Source organism: Ammospiza caudacuta, chromosome 4, assembly GCF_027887145.1.
Source record: "Ammospiza caudacuta isolate bAmmCau1 chromosome 4, bAmmCau1.pri, whole genome shotgun sequence".
NCBI classification, from domain to species: domain Eukaryota; kingdom Metazoa; phylum Chordata; class Aves; order Passeriformes; family Passerellidae; genus Ammospiza; species Ammospiza caudacuta.
Genome location: NC_080596.1, coordinates 54,243,124 through 54,259,458, shown reverse-complemented (window position 1 = coordinate 54,259,458; position 16,335 = coordinate 54,243,124). Strand labels below are relative to the sequence as shown.

General features: G+C 38.1%; 1 protein-coding gene across 2 annotated transcripts in view; it reads left to right on the top strand.

Annotated features, from left to right (window-relative positions):
* The first annotated feature begins 6,053 nt into the window (after window positions 1–6,053).
* The window catches only part of SLC30A9 (solute carrier family 30 member 9), a 28,295-nt gene continuing 18,013 nt past the window's right edge, over window positions 6,054–16,335 (top strand). The window contains exons 1-7 of one of the 2 annotated variants that reach the window (XM_058804394.1): window positions 6,054–6,282; window positions 8,049–8,225; window positions 10,577–10,639; window positions 13,390–13,489; window positions 14,278–14,370; window positions 14,591–14,673; window positions 15,664–15,722. In XM_058804394.1, the coding sequence (XP_058660377.1) occupies window positions 6,186–6,282; window positions 8,049–8,225; window positions 10,577–10,639; window positions 13,390–13,489; window positions 14,278–14,370; window positions 14,591–14,673; window positions 15,664–15,722 (672 nt within the window). In that variant the 5' untranslated portion in view covers window positions 6,054–6,185. Of the gene's footprint in view, window positions 6,283–8,048; window positions 8,226–10,576; window positions 10,640–12,142; window positions 12,236–13,389; window positions 13,490–14,277; window positions 14,371–14,590; window positions 14,674–15,663; window positions 15,723–16,335 lie in introns of those variants that run through there. The other variant, XM_058804393.1, reaches the window with a different exon arrangement.

Below are 16,335 nucleotides of genomic sequence, written 5' to 3'. Positions count from 1 at the left end.
ATGTGCTTTGTATGTCAAATATTTATTTTGAAACAAATTAAATAGTTTTCTGTATTGATACCTATTGTTTTGTTGATGTTCTTGAAATCAAACTGTGTATAGCTTCTGGATTTTAAATATTACCAGTGTGTGTTGCACTTAAGTTCAAATCTCTGAGTGAGTTTGAGTTACTGACCAACAGCTTTGTGTTAAGTCTTCCAGGTGCATGTTGGGTGTTGTTTTTTTTGTGTGTTTAGAATAATGCAGAATGCAGTGAGCTACTGCAACACCTCATTTACTTTTTCTAGAGAAACAGGAAGATTAAGGTGTATACCAAAACAACCAAAAAAGAGCTGATTCCTGCCTTTAATTCTTGGAACTATTCTGCTTTATATCTGGCATAGATAATACCAAGTCCTATGGAAAAAAATCTACCTATGTACCCAGTCTACTGCCATATTTTCAGTGCAGGTGTTAGCAGAGAAATTTGTATACCTGTGTTTTGGCTTGAGGAAACTGCTTTCCCTGAACAAGTGCAGATAATGGTATTTTCATTTGTTGTGTGTCTCCCTATGAATATTCACTCACGTTACTTTGCCAGTGTTAAAAGTATGTTAGATGAAGATGATGCATCAGTTCTGATATTTCACAGGAAAATGAAGCTGAAAATCAGAAATTGTAAAAGACGCAGGACTAGATTATCTGTAAGATTTAAAGCAGTATCAACTATAGTTTTCATGAAAGTAGAAATGCAATAGAAAAAGAAGGTAGAAGAATGGGGAGAAAAATAATGAGAACACAGAAAATCACAGAATCATAGAATATACTGAATTGGAAGGGACCAATCAGGACCAATGAGCAAGTCCAGCTCCTGGCCCTACGCAGGACACTCCAAGAGTCACACCAGTTCTCTGATACAAAGATGTCTGGAAATCCTGCTGGATGCTCTGTTGCTTTCACAAACCCCATTTCACCTTTCATGGTTTCATGCCATCAGTATCCTCTGGATAGTACTTAAATTTCCAAGTAAATGATGTATAATTTATTCTCCATTAAAATACTGTTGAAATGCCACACTGTACAGGAGCAGACAGTCAATCTTGATTTACTTAAAATGGAAAACAGCTGCAGTGGAATTATGTGATCTCTTATTATGTTTGAAAGTTCTGCAGTGAAAAAGTAAAGAAAGAAATAATCTGGGCTTCTTGGCCCTTTTTTTTGTTTGGGTGTTTTTTTTTTTTTTTTTTTTGTTTTTTTTTTGTTTTTCTCTTTCCATGTTGCTTTGCTATATTTTTCTTTGCAATCTGGGGTAAAAACCTTGTATGTGTAATTCATGAGTTTTGTCCTGATGTATGTTTGCATAGAACACGATATAACTTAGTTTTAAGTTTTAACACGATGTAACTTAGTATTTCAACACTTTGGGATTTATTTTTTTTTAATCTAGAAAATCTGACCAAATGGATGTCTACGATCCCTTTCAACATACTTTCTGCTGTAACAACTTCAGTTATGTTCTGACTAAAGCACAACAAAAATAATTGTGAATCCTTTCAGTGATAAAGTTTAAATCAAATCCATGGATGAAAAGTTTTTTGTAATGGTAGATGGAAATCTGAGGTTGACTTTCTGAATTTTCATGTCTAGTGGCATTTTCAGCTGTGTAACTGTATAATACAGAGAAACATTGAAGCCTTAGAAAACTACAGGTACAGCGACAAGCATCAAGTTCAGCATGTTTTTGAGCATCCAATGGCTCTATTCACATTTCTAATTATCTCGCATTTTTTAACATCACTCTGGGGCAGAGGTAAGATGTTCAGTTGCATAATATGTATGTACTGTGAATGGATGATGTGTATATATACTTACAGCAGTAGATAAATGACTAAATAAAATGTAGTACTTTGGGGTTTTTTCCCCCTTTTTGGAAATGGTAATACACTTCACACACTTCATGATGAAACAGCCTCTTCCCGTCCTCTGGCATCCTTCTCTCTTTCCCTTACATTTGTAAGGGAAATAGTTGTTAAAGAAGATTGTTGCACTGCACAGGTGTTTCTAATATACTGCCTTTATGCCCTTGGAAACTACTAATTGAGGTTATTTCACATTCTTGTAATTCTTTTTTGTTCCTTACAAGCAAAAGAATCAAGCTGCTTTTAAGCTGGTCCTTGCTTGGTTCATGCTAGAAATTATAGGACAAGGAGCAAGAGACTGGAACTGATTAAAGAAGCTTCCTCCAGTCCTGTGTTCTTATGCCTGTCTGTATATTACTGCAGAAAATGAGTAGTTGTTTCAGTATTTTATGTATTATGTACCTAGTATTGTTTTTAAGAATTTTAAGCTACCTTTCTTGCTCTTGGATGAAGGTAAGTGCTGCTAACCTTAAGAGTTCTTTTTCCTTACTCAGAGGCTGGAAATTTTATTTGATTGTATGATTTGTCTATTTGAAATGAAATTGAATTCTTCCTCCATGTGCTAATTTTATTCTAAACCACTGACCTCTAGTGGCTGGTTTGCAACTATGAAGCTAAACATTTTAGTAATGTAATGTGCTCCTCCTGAGTCTATTGGCTACAGGAAAGTAATTTCCAGTTTAAATTTCTCAGGAGAATAAGCCTCTTCAGGACTTACTGTCCTTTGGCAGTTACTAGCTGCTGCTGGGGTTGAACTGTCTTGTTGAGGACTGCTGCCCCCAGTTTAAGAAACTGCAGACTGCTGATATTAAGGTGAATGAACTGCATGTGAATAACTGGAAACACTTATCCATGTGCTGGAAATGAAAATATTTACTTTTGTTTTATGTAGATCTTTGACCTAATGACCATGAAATGGCTTTACAGAGCTGCATGACTCAGAGTGGTGTTATGCAAGCTTCTGAAGATGCACCATTCCCTGCTTCAGAAGAGTGATTCCCCTCGTGCACCTGCCTGTCACAAAATATTGTCTCATTTTCTGTGAATTTAAATGGTTTCCCTGAAAAACTTAAAGGCTGTTTGGGATCGCTGGACATTATATATTCACACTTTTTTTCTACTGTTGGTATGTAGCTGCTTTGTGTTAACTGTATATGTGTAGGATCATAAAAGGTACAAAAATCAAAAGTATTTTCCTTTTTTCCCCTTGCTATGCTATATAAGAGACCCACAAGGCAGGCTATGATGGAAGTCCTGAAGAGTAATTTAAACTATATTAAGTCAATATCATCAGCTCTTCCAGTGGATCTGGGAACATTGCAAGTCTCTCTCCACTGTATGAACTTGAAATTGTTAATGAATTTCAGATTAAAAAATATTCAAATTTGCTTTATATTACTTCATTTTTCATACAAGGAACACTAAAAATCCTTAATTTCTTATTAGGCTTCACATATCACATATTTCTTGCTAGATAGTAATACTGGAGAATCATGATGGACTGTTGTAGCTAGAGTAGTACAGTCAGTTACTGAGTTATTTTAAATAAACAGGAATGAGGAAAAAAGTTTTCAAAGACCTATATTTCAATCCAGTCACCTGTCTTTCCTGGTCTGCAACCAGTTCTATGTAAACTTTTCAAGTGTCTCCATAAAACAGGATCTAAATCTTAAAAGGTTGTAACCATAGTCCCTGTTCTTCCTGAAGACCTGGTAAGGCAACTTAACCCTATAATTTTTTGTAGGCAAGGTAATATGCTGTATAAAAAAGGGTTCTAGAGTTTTTGCAAAAGCAGGCCTGAGGAAATGACTGATATGGTAGCAAGTCTTCCCCCTCTTACGAGCAACATACCGAGATCTTCACACAACTGTCCCCTAGACAGAGGTTCAGGTGGCACAAAAGACATGTATAAGCATGGTATATAGAAATAATATTTTTATCAGTTTAGCATTTAGCAACTTGAATGTAAATGAGACTTTTTTTTTTACTAACTTGATTTTATGAAATACAGGCTTAAAGTAGCCAGTTTGGATGTCCTGAAATACCATGTAATTTAGGATGTTTCTCTGTTCATTGCTAGTGATTGATAACTAGTGGTTGAGATGCTCATAAATAAGGTTGATATTTTTTTCTTAGGATGCTGCAGCTGCATGCCAGGAGTTTTGGTACTTCATTAGCAATTGCTTTATGTGTACTTGGCTGTCCCATGCAGAGTAGGCTGTTATTGATGCTCTTTTATTTGCTGTTTGTCTCCATTAGTTTTCAGTGTTTGCCAATATAAAGGGTCATGCACAGCAGCTGATTGTGTAAATCCTGGTTGATCACCACACTTAGTATCTATTAATCTGTCTATGATATTCCAGTTTTATTCTTTTCCTTCCTGCTTCATACTTACAGTGCCAAAACCTGACACAAATTCAGTTATTCAGATGGTTAAAAGAATATGAAATAGTTAGTGGTTCTCTTTGGTTTTAGAGAAGAAACAATAAACCTAAACTTAGCATCTCTTGTGGAGTATAGCAGTGACTCTTCAGGTACAAATGTTTCAAGAATTTCTATATGCTTTCAAACATCTTTATGTAGGGGAGGGAAAAAACTAGGGACTCTTAACCTTCTTTTTCTTTTTTTACTGTTAGGCTCTTGCTAAAATAACAAGCAGCCAGCAAATACATCAGCTGCATGTTATACTCCAACATTGACCTCACCTGTGCTACTTTACAACTTGCAGTCAATTTAGTATTTAACTCCAGCGCTGTACATCTGGTATTTAATGACACAGCATCTGTTGCAATGCTTCTGATTCATTTGGTATGGCTGCAATTGTACTTCTGGGAGGATGAGTGTCAATTATTCTGTGGAAGTATATTCTACCTCAATCTGCCTCCCCTGGGCTTCTAGGAAAACTTGTTTTGGCAGTGCTGCTCACTAGGCAGCTGGTAAAGATGTGCCAACAAACTTTGTTTTAAAATCTAATTGTGTATGTTAAAGACAGGCACCATAATAGCCCTCCTCAGTGATCAAATGCTTTGTGGATTATCAGGTACATTCATTATCCAAATTTCCTGTCAACCTAACTTCTGGTGAGCTCCCATGTTCCTCCCAGTGTGCAAATGAAGACAAGGAAGCCTGAGACATTTTCTCAGTCATGTAAACCAGTATCAAAGCTATACTGGAAAAAAAACCTTTTTATAAAAAAAGAGTGTAATACAGTGCCAGTGGGGCTGATTACAGGCATGGTCCTGAGCCAGGCTGTAGGTCAGCAGGGCAGGAGGTGTCACAGCTGGGCACAGCAGCCCTTACAACCCTGGAGTACAGGATCAGCCACATGACACTCTCCCTGGAGGAAGATATCATTTAAAATCTCATTTTATCAGCACTGATCTGGGAAGTGCATTTTAGGGGATGTCTTAGGCTAGGGGACCACATTTTCATCTAGAAATCATGCAAACAGATTTAGTGTACATACTTTAATGTTGTCTATGTCCAGGGAAAGGCAAGGTGAAGGATTTGGACCACAAGTCTTGTGGAGAATTTTTGAGGGGGCTGGGGGTATTTATCCTGCAGAAAAGGAGGCTCAGGGGACACCTTACCATTCTCTACAAATGTCTGAAAGGAGGTGTGGCCAGGTAGGAGTCTTTCAGGTAGCAAGTGACAGGACGAGAAGACAGTCTGAAGCTGGGCCAGGGAAAACTTAGATTGGACATCAGGAAGAATTTCTTCATAGGAAGGGTCACCAGACATTGGAATGGGCTGTCCAGGGGGGTGGTGCAGCCACCATCCCTGGAGGTGTTCGAGAAAAGACTGGCTGTGACATGGTCTAGTCGACAAGGCGTTCGGTCATAGATTGAACTCGATGACCTCGGAGGTCCTTTCAACCTAATTATTTCTGTGACCCTATTAAAACATTCTCTAATGTATGTTTCACCTTTGCTAAGCAATTCAACGCGCGTACGTTTGTTACTCGTAGCCGTATGCATTACCCTCCACCAGGCACGGTAACAGAGCAGAGGCTGCCCCCGAGCTGCTGCAGCCGGGGCCCAGCCGCTTCCCGGGGCCGGCCGCGGCGGCCCCGCTCCCCGGGCCAGGCGCAGGCGCGGCGGGCGGGGCGGGTGAGTCAGCGCGGCCCCGCGGTGCCCCCGCACATCCGGGTGCCGCGGCGCCGCCCACCGCCGGCCTCCGGCCACCACCGCCGCCGCCCGGGGCCAGCGGGGCTCCGCCGCAGCCGCGCCGGCCTCCGCCGATGCGAATCGCCGCCCGCCTGCCGGCCGCTGCCCAGCGGCCGCCGCCATGATGCCGGCCCTGGCCGCCCAGCGGCGCGGCTGCCGCGGCCTCTACCGCCTGTACCTGCGGTGCCAGGCGGCGCCGCGGCCCCGCGCCTGCCACGGTGAGTCCTGCGGGGCCCGGGCCGCTGCGCCGCGCCGCGCCGGCCGGGGCTCGTCGGAGCTGTGACGGAGCTCCGCCTGCGCCTGGGGCGCAGCGAGTGCCGGCGCTCGCAGGCGGCGGTGGCAGCCCGGGTCCCTCCCGAGGCGGTGGCACCGCTCCCGGCTGCGGGCACCCGCGATCCGGGGAGCGCCGGCTGCTTCCCGAGGGTCGGCGGTAAAAAGAAGGAAAACGCGCAGGCGATTTGTGAGCGCGGTGCGGGGCCGGGCTTTCATCGGCCGGGCTCTGCCAGCCCCGTCTGACGCACAGCGGGCGCGTCATGCCTGTGCCGGGCCCAAGTTTGCAGGAATTACATAAAATATAGCCCGGGTTTACAGGGCTGGTGTTGGTCCGAGGAGGCCACACATCCCATGGAATTTGAATTCCCAGCAGTTTTCCCCCTTTTTGCGTAGTCGCGGTTAAATTGCAGCAAATGCTCTTTTTCTTTAGCTGTTTCTTGTGTGTGCACGAATTAGTAGGAAAATGCCCTCTAAATGTGCTGATTAAGTTTCCCCTTTTTAACTGCTCCAGTATTACCAAAGCATAGGAAACAACACTGCTCATCTTGTACCACGTGTTTATTGTAGGGTTTTATAAATTCGTAATCAGTGAGTTCAGTGAACTGTGTTGAGTTCAGCATTGAGGGCTTTTGTCACATTGTGACAACTGTCAGTAAGCGCTGCCCTTTTTTAGGGAAATTTTTCCTTCAGTAAGGTTCAGGTCAGTGCATGTAGACGTGCAGGTGTGCAGAATAAAAAAAAAACGGAAAGCTGTTGAGACTTTTAGAGAACGGACAATTTTGTAAAATACTATCTTTTTTTTTTTTTGGTGAGAGCTGTGTTGTTCATGGTTAAGTGGTCATGCTTTGTATGACTTTATTTACTGGCACCTCTTAATTAATTTTAAAATGTATTTATTTCTTAGTGAGTGCTTTCCAAAGCAGACAGTTTCCCTGCTGCATTTCTGGTCGGAGGTGTTACTTACCCTCTCTACAGAAGTATTGTGCTCCCTAAAAGAAACTGATTGCTAGTTCAGGTTGGTCTGTACTGCAACTCTGCTTTTGGCTAATCTTTTGAGATGGAAGATTGCCTACCCAGAGTGGTTTCTCAATGGACTTTTTACATATTTATATTGTCATTCGTCTCTTGTGAATGCTGCAAAATCTAAGACACTTCGCTGTAAAATGTTTTGTACAATGTTTGCTTTTCTATGTGATTTCTGTAGCAACTGTATAATTTGCACACAGTTCAGTTTCTCTTCATTGGTAAGCCATGATTTGTACAGAGTGAAATGAAATGGCAACCCTGGCTAATGATTTTGTAGTGATCTGTGTTTGTTCTTTTATCAATATATGGTTTTTAAAGACTTTGAGGCAGTGTGACTAGAATGAGACAATGTGTCACAAAGCTGATCTTGTCAAATAGCTTTGGTTTTGGTGTTTTTTTAACCCTTAAGATCATCCAGAGGTCTCTGGGAAAAATGCATACTGGAGTGTGGGAAAAACTTTCTGGTTTTAGAATGAAATTTAAAAGTGGATGTTGAAGGGAGGTAGCGAAAGCATGCTGTGTATTCTCATTTTGTAATTTTACCCATAAACATGGGTAAGATGAGCCCATGTCAGTACTTAAAAGCTCACTTTCCGTAACTTTTGCTGCCAGAGCAGGACTGCTTTTCCTTCTTTTTCCTTCCAAAATGGCTGCCTGAAACAGCTTTTTTTCTTCCCCTTGATAGGATGGAAAGTTTCAACGAAAAGTGGGAGCCTGTCTTATATTCTGCCATGTAATCGCCTGCCCGTGCAGCTGATGAGTCAAGTGAGAGTTTATACCTCCAATGGTCAGAAGAAAGATCTTGGATCACAAGATACAAATGGATCAGCCCGTGGAGAAACCCTGCATAAAGTTGAAACAGGTAATACTAAGCTACAATAAAGAGTATTTATAAATGTGTAAAAGCTGAACATATTTACTGATAACAGGTTTTTTTTAATTGTATGATATTACGATTGCAGAATTCTTAGTATTTTGGGTTGTAGGCATCTCTGTATGAAATTCAAGTGCATAAGCAGGGAGGAATGCTGAAATTTATTTCTTTCTCATTCTGATATTTTAAGGGTTTAAGTTTAGAGTAATCAAATTTAAAGTGATGGTGGAAAAAATGTGGAGGTTGAAAGGGCTTAAGTAATTTAAGGGATATGAAATGGGATGTATTACTCATCTTTCACAACTTTGCTTGTTTATTTGATTTATTTTGGTAGTATTTCTGGTGTGTTGTGTCAAAGGAATTAATGATAAAGGTTGAATGAGTGCCCCTGTTGAGCATTGTGGCATCTGAAGGCCAGGCTATAAATGACTGGTAAAGAAGGTTGAGCTGTTTCATGTGCTGTAGCTTTCTAATCTGACAGTTGTTAGAACTGCAGCATTCACCTTAAACATTTGATACACTGTTCATAACCTGACCCTCCCTGCTGTTTGATTGTTGATCTGTTGCTTGTTAGGTGCTTGTGAAATTCAGAACTGTCTTGTCCTTGCTTCATTGTAACATCTATTTTTGGTGCTTGTTAACTGTGTGACTGCACAGATACCTGCTCGGAAGACTGTGCTTAGGAGATAACAGATGCTTTTCAAAATGAAAGCTCTCTTTCTTTGTGCTTTTGTCTACAATGGAGTGGTCTTCTAAAGAAAATTTCCTTTTCCTTGTCAGGATAGCAGTTATTTGTTCCTTCTTTAGTAACTTGTAAATTCCTGGGGTTTGCAACAGTCTTAAAAAGCTAGTAACTGTAGCCAGCTAAGAGGATTACATTCTGATGTTTGGAAGTACAAAAGTGATTCTTAAACATTGTTCAGTCTTGAATGTTCTATTATATCAACTTCTACTCGTCTGAAAAACTGATTGTGAATGCAAGTATTCTGTATCCTTTTCCTCAGTGATGCACTGTGATTTTGTTCTGGCTCTAAGCTGAGGTAGAAAACTTTGAAAGGGTACTTGATGTACATAGATCTCTGTGCATGGATATAATCTTAGTATTTTTGTGCTTTCCCAGGTAAGAAAATAAAGGAAAGGAAAAACAAAGGGATTTTGTTTCTTTTGTCTTCAAGTGAAGGGGATGACTGTTTAAGGAATGCTAGTTAGTTATAGTGCAGCCTTATTTGCTGTGTAGTAAGACCAACTTCATAAATTTATAAGTGTTATTTTTCAAAAAAAGCATCCTTGAATTGTTATTAGCTGTAGTTCTCAGTTGCTTTTAGGGCATTAACTAATTGCCTTATTGAAACATAGTAATGTAGTACAGGCTTTGAGAGAATCTGATCTTGAAATAATTTAAGTACCATGTTAGGCTAGGAGTACCTCAACACTAACCTGCCAAAAAAAATCTTCATTTTAAAAACATTTATCACTTTTATTAAGGTAATTTTTAATTTTTGAATGATTATGAATGTCTGGTAAACCTCCAGTGTTCTAGAGTGGTAGGGCACAAAAGAGTGGGTATATTGGTTTGACACCATAAGGTTTTTGTTCTGAAAGCTATGTTGAGATGTGTGAGACAGGGATGCAATATTTGTTTGAGTTTCCAAGTAGTACTTCTGATTTCTAACTAGAAATCTCACTAAAATTACTGGAATTTGCAGTTTTCCAAATATTAAGATTCATTTCACTATTGTAAGTTATATTTTGTTGGGTTTTTTAATAGAATCATATCCTCAGGTTTCAAAACCAGCTAAAAGACTTTGTTTTTGTTCTAGCTCCAGCTTGTTACCTATGAGTTGTGGATTTTACTTTAAATATTCTGTGTTTTAAGGAGCCAACTTTTTGTAAATGAAGAACCTTCCTTCACTTAAAATTGAATCCCAGCTTGGAAGCTCTGAAACACTCTGATACATAGCAGCCATAAGCCATATAGAATTAATTATATGGCTTTATTATATTTTACTAACCTAAAGTTTTGCATAAAACTTGTCCCGAACCAGAAGTGCACTGTTAAAATATTTTTTTTTAATTTGGGTGAAGTATGTTACAAATTGGTGTTCTTCTGCAAGCTGCTAGAAGTTTATTGATCAATACTATATTAAATATATTTGCTTTTGTTATTTTTTTATTTCTGTCTTTTGAGAGTTTCAAATGTTGGAAATCTGGCAAAGACATTTTCTAATTGTCAGGGTGCAGTGCAATATTGAGATATATTCTAATGTTAGTCAAACTCCTAACTAAAAAGAAAAGTAGGTACTTCTATATTTACAGTGAACTTTAATTTTATTTTATAGGACAAGATACAACCAATGCAGGACAAAAGCAGTCTTCACCTAAACAGCCAATCCAAGTAAAAGGTAAAGAAATACTTAGTGTATTGGAATTTTCCTGCTGTTTGCTAGTAGTAAAAAAAAAAAAAAGGAAACTGTGTCTCCTCTTCCAGACATAAAAATTGTGTAAGCAAGTTATGTGAATAGCATTTTAAAACACACTTGTGTGCCAGCTTTGTTTGGTACAGTTTGTTTCAAAATGACTCATAAAAACCAAGCATAGCACTATTCCTTCTAATTACTCACTCTTCTGTGTTTGTTTGTAATTTTCATTTAAGCTGCAGAGTTCATCAGGAGAAGACTGATTTGTTTTTTCATGTGCTGTTGCAGTCTGTCCTCCTTGTGTGTTTTTAGTTGTGTCCATTCTCCCTCTCAGACTTAATGTGGCTAAGCTGAATACTTGATCTTCCCTGTTCCTTGTTCTAAGTCTTCCTCTGTTCTTTCTTATTACTGAGTTAATCTAATCAGTGTTGCTTCTAAATATATTTTGACCACATGAACTGCCTAATCTGAGTTCTGTACAATTCCCAGTTGTGTGCAGTAATGTGGTGGGCTTGGCACTGGCTGGACACAAGGTGCCCACCCACACTGCTCTGTCACTCCCCTCCTTAGCTGGATAGGGTAGAGGAAATGTACTGAAAGGCTTATGAGTTGAGATAAGGACAGGGAGAGATCACTCACCAATTACTATCATGAGCAAAACAGATTGGACTTGGGGAAAGTCAGTTATTTTATCGGGCTACAGTACTGAGAAATAAAAACTAAATCTTTAAATACATTCCTCTAACCCTTCACTTCTTCCCAGGCTTAATCTTTTCCTGCTTTCTCTACCTTCTCAGTCCCAGTGGTGCAGGAGGATGTCAGTTTCTTTGCATTTATTATCTCTTAGTGTATGCATGCAGGGAAAAAATGCAAGGTAGATAGGAGAAATTTCTGTGAAATAATTGTGAAAATAGATATATGTTCCAGTAGAGAGTTTCCTCTCTCTTAATTAAAGATGTGCGAGGAGAAATGTTTATGTCAAGGATTTTGCTAGTGTCTAGAAAGTGGAATTCTAATCTTAAAATGCTGCTCTGGCTTAGAAACTTACCACTCCAAGTATTGCTAAGTATTAGAAACATTTTTAAATGCTCACTAATCTTAAACGTGCTTTTTAAAGGGTTTTATTTACATCATCTTTTGTTGAGCTTGTCTTTCTTTTGGAAACACCAAATAGAGATTTTTGCCCTCCACATTTACTACAGTTTTATACAGTTATTTGAACTAGGAGTAGGATTGTTGGTATGCTGTGCAATATACAATTACAGTACAATATATACAATGTACAATATGTGATTTATTTTAGTGAAATTTACCTGTATTTCTGAAAGATGAGTTAGTAAGTTTTTTGATAAATCCATGTGTTGTTTTTTTAGTGAGGTTAATATGATTTGGGCATATATTTGTTTTAAATAAAAGATGGGAAGTGTTTTTTATTAAAAATGATCAGCCTGTTCTAACCTTAGTAAATTGTGTACTGTTTTTAGGAAATATCTAAAGTTTTTTTCATCATCTTCACTCAGGAGCTTTGTGGCATGAATGTGATTATTCAGGGACTTAAAAAATTCTTCAAGTTCAAATTGGGTGAGAGAAATCAGATTATTATGATAAATATTAATACCTGTGCTGTTAGTGTGTCATGAAGAGTCAAGCAATATATTTTGCCGTTAAGCATCAAAACACAGAAATAAGGCAATGTAGAATTCTGGGAAAAATTTTCTCAAAGTCTTTAAAAGCATTATCTTTCTGTAAGTATCCTGTGACTTAAGGAGTAGTTCTGGACCAGCTATAGAAATCATATCAATCCTGTCATTTGCAAGAAGTTCATGTGTTCTCTAAAGTCTTCTCTCCAGTAGAATCTGAGCTTTAAGTTGTATTCTGTAGTGTTTGTTCCATTACAGTGTCAGTTAGTTGTTTTATGTTCTTCTGAATGTAACTTGTCTTCTAATAAACATGTTTTTAATGCATGTTAGTGTACAGTGACTTCCATTTGAGAGTAAGATGAAATTATGTACATACGACCAGTAGAAAATAATAGCATAAATTTAAAATTCCATTTATAATTTTTCTGAATATGTGTGTTATTCTTTTCCTTGTGCATGAAAACTCTGATGTGATAAGAGCATATATTCCAGACATAAAAAGCATTATAAATAAATCATGTATGTTTTTAATTGGTGTAAATGCCCAATTTTAAGAGTACTAAATTTGAACATAATAGTTGAGAAAAATAATGTATACAGTCTGTCTCATTTCTCTGTATGCTGTGAAAGTTCAAAAGTCTTAACAGCAGAAAGTGGACTTGATTATTGGAAAAAATAGAAATAGAGCAGTCTGTTGCTGTTTCAGTTTTTAGACCAAGGGTTTCCAAATGGCAATATTTGAATGAAACAGCTTTTTTCAAGGGGTTTCCAAATGGCCTTATTTGAATGCTATTTATGTAGCCAAGCACCATGTCTGACATCAGAGTTGGAGAAGTAGCTGACTGTGGCAGTTAGGTTTGAGAACCCTGAACTGCAGCTTAGAAAGTAGCAGTTTTGGAGGTAAATCATTCCACCTTACTCATTTCCACAATGGGGAAGATACCTTTCTCTTCACTGGCAATTTTCTGTATCACTGACACTGATTTTCAGATTTCCACAAAGAGATATCACAGTATGACACTAGATTGAATTAATTTTTGAAGTTCCTGCTGTGGTTTCTATGAGTGACTTGTGTATCTATTTTCTTTTTTAAAGTGAAACCAGTCCTTAAAAAAAGAGAGTATGGACCAAAATACACACAGAATAACTTCATCACTGGAGTCAGAGCAATAAATGAGTTTTGTCTTAAATCCAGGTATGATGGATTTGAGTTGAGATTTAAATTCTGAATATTTGTTCATACGTGCATGAGAAGTAATTGTGTTTGTCGAGTGATTTTGCACAAATTTTTCTAAATGTTTTTGTGGTGTACATAATTGTAAGTGGCTGAAGCTAGTTCTTGCTTAGTTTTACACTTGACTAGGAGCTTGCACTTAATATTCATGTTTCAGTACTTGCTTCCTAAAGTAGATGATTTGTACTTATGAGACCATAAATCTGCTTGGGGGGAGACACCTCTGTTCCTCATAGTTTTACATAATGGTGTAGATGCCCTAATGTGTAGCTCAGCACGGGAAATTTTATCTGTTTCCCCAAGTAGCTTTGTTATCTTCAACCTTTTGCAGCTTGTGCTGGGAGTGTAAATTTTGGGATTAAATTTTCTTGTCACATGACTGCTGATTTCCATTTAGGGAGGCTAGTTCATAGAGCCTCTTGTTTATCATATGTGTGCATTATCAGTTACATACAGGTCATTCATTGAATATTTTATTATTTAGTGTTTTAATTCTTTGTCTTCAGTGTGTAATATTTCATAGTATGAAGACATGATTTGGACTTCTGGATGTGAAAAACTGTAGTTTTCAATGGAGGAGATCACTTGCTTCATGTTGTCTGTCTGTTCTGTTTGAATTAGACAACTTCACTTTTTTTTGTACAACAAATTAGTAAAATCAAAATGGTGGATCATCACCCAGACATAAAAGTCAAATTAGAACAATATGTTCCTTTTCTTACACTAAACTCTTTGTCCACTTTCCTTAGTGATTTAGACCAGCTGAGAAAAATTAAACGACGAAGTCCCCATGATGACACTGAGACTTTCACGGTGTACTTGAGATCGGACGTAGAGGCAAAGTAAGAACATTTGAAAAGGATGCTGTGAGAGAGAGAAGAGTTTTAAAAGTCAGGTTTGCAATGTGAAAGGGCAGTAAGGTTTTCCATTTTCTATCTGAACATATGTTATGTCATGATTATATAATTACATTGTGTATAAAAAAACTCAACAGTATGGTTTTATGCTTGAAAAAAAGTTGCATGAATAGAAACATTTTTAAGATACTTTTACTTCATGCAGGTCTCTTGAAGTTTGGGGTAGTCCAGAGGCTCTTGCCAGAGAAAGAAAGCGACGTAAAGAGGCAGAGATCAAGTACAGAGAAAGTGAGTATGTAGTGTTCAAATACCTCCAAATGTCACAGGAAGTGTGATTGTTAGGAATCTACAAGATAGCATTACTTTATTGAAAGCATGTAAATTTGTAACTAGCAATTGCTGACTAGGTTTTGTGGCATAATCTTAGAGTAACATGTTACTATCTATGCAGATACAGTCTGTTACTATCTTGCAATTTATCACCTTTGTGATACAGGAAGAACATGCATTTGGTGTTCTGTAGACATGCTCTTGGTGGGGTGGGGCTTTCAGTTTTTAGATGATAATTTACATTTTCAATGCTTTTGCATTTTATCTAATTGAGAATTTTGAAAAGAGTTGAAACTGATCCAAATCTTTACACCATGCCACTATTAATTAATTTTTTCCTCTGAGAAGAATTCAGCTTGCCTTCGTGTTTCAGAAGGGGAGAAGTACCCCCAAATCATATTTTTTTCTTTGTGTAATATTATTTTTGTAATCCTTGCTGGCATTATCAATACCGTGTACAGCCAAATCAGTAGTTCATGACGTATTTAGATCTGTCTAGTCAGTAAAAATCACACAAGAGGCAGTACTGCTTCAAGATACTTAGTCTGGTTGTGTACCTTAACATGAGAGGTCAATTTTTTTTGGAACATTGTGCCACAAGAACACCCTTCTGTCAGAAAAGGCTAGAACTGCAGACACTCGTTGAGGTATCTGTAAGTGTACTGAAAGTGTAGTGAATAAAATGAAGTGTATAAATAAAATGAATTTGAGTTTTTTCCCCGTGCATTATCATTTGTTGATTGAAATGGTAACAATGTATAGGATCATTACAGGTTGTATTTGGCATTTTGCATGAGTGTATAACAACATGTGTTTCTGATTAACAACATCAAGGGAGGAATTCTTTCATTCTTATTAGAAGTTGGCTGCTGCATTAAAAAAGTAGACTTCAATTCCTGAAGCTACTGGTTGCTAATACATATTCACAATGCAAATTTTGTACTGCAGATCTGTTTAGAAACCAAAGGCTGTTGTGGGAATACAAGGAGTTCTTTGGAAATACTAAGGTAAGGTCATTTTCAAATGTTTGGCTAGAAAAGTGTAGTGAAATGTGTTATGACACTCTTTGAAGGTAAATTTGTGTAACTGAATATTACTGGAAGATTTTTTTGCACTGTAATATACCAGATCTATATGTGACTGTTATGCAGTAGTAAATGTTGTGATGACAGCTTGATTGGGTTCCTACTGTGACAATGTAATCCACCAGAAAGAGAGTTTTCTTTCAGTTGCCTTCTTGTCAAAATTGCAGCTGTCAAAAATCTTGTCAAAATCATGCAACTTATGATTTCAAGTATAATCTCTTACTATGTGTAGTGAATGTATTGTTAATTTAAAAAACCTAAGTAAGTTTCTTTAAGAAAAAAGACCCCAGAAGATGATTGCTTTTGTCTATGCACTGCTGGCCCTTCCTTTTTTCTTATTCAGACACACACCCTAGATCAGGTGGTTGGGTGTACAGAATGACTCCTTAGTGGCCTCTGGGCCTTATGGCTGCAGTGGCCTCTGCTGGAGACTTCATTGGAGTTTAACTCTTTAATGGCCAACCATTTGTAGAAATACATAAGATCCAACTGCAGTTTGGCTGAACATTTAGTAGTAAATTAGTTGCCTTTCAGA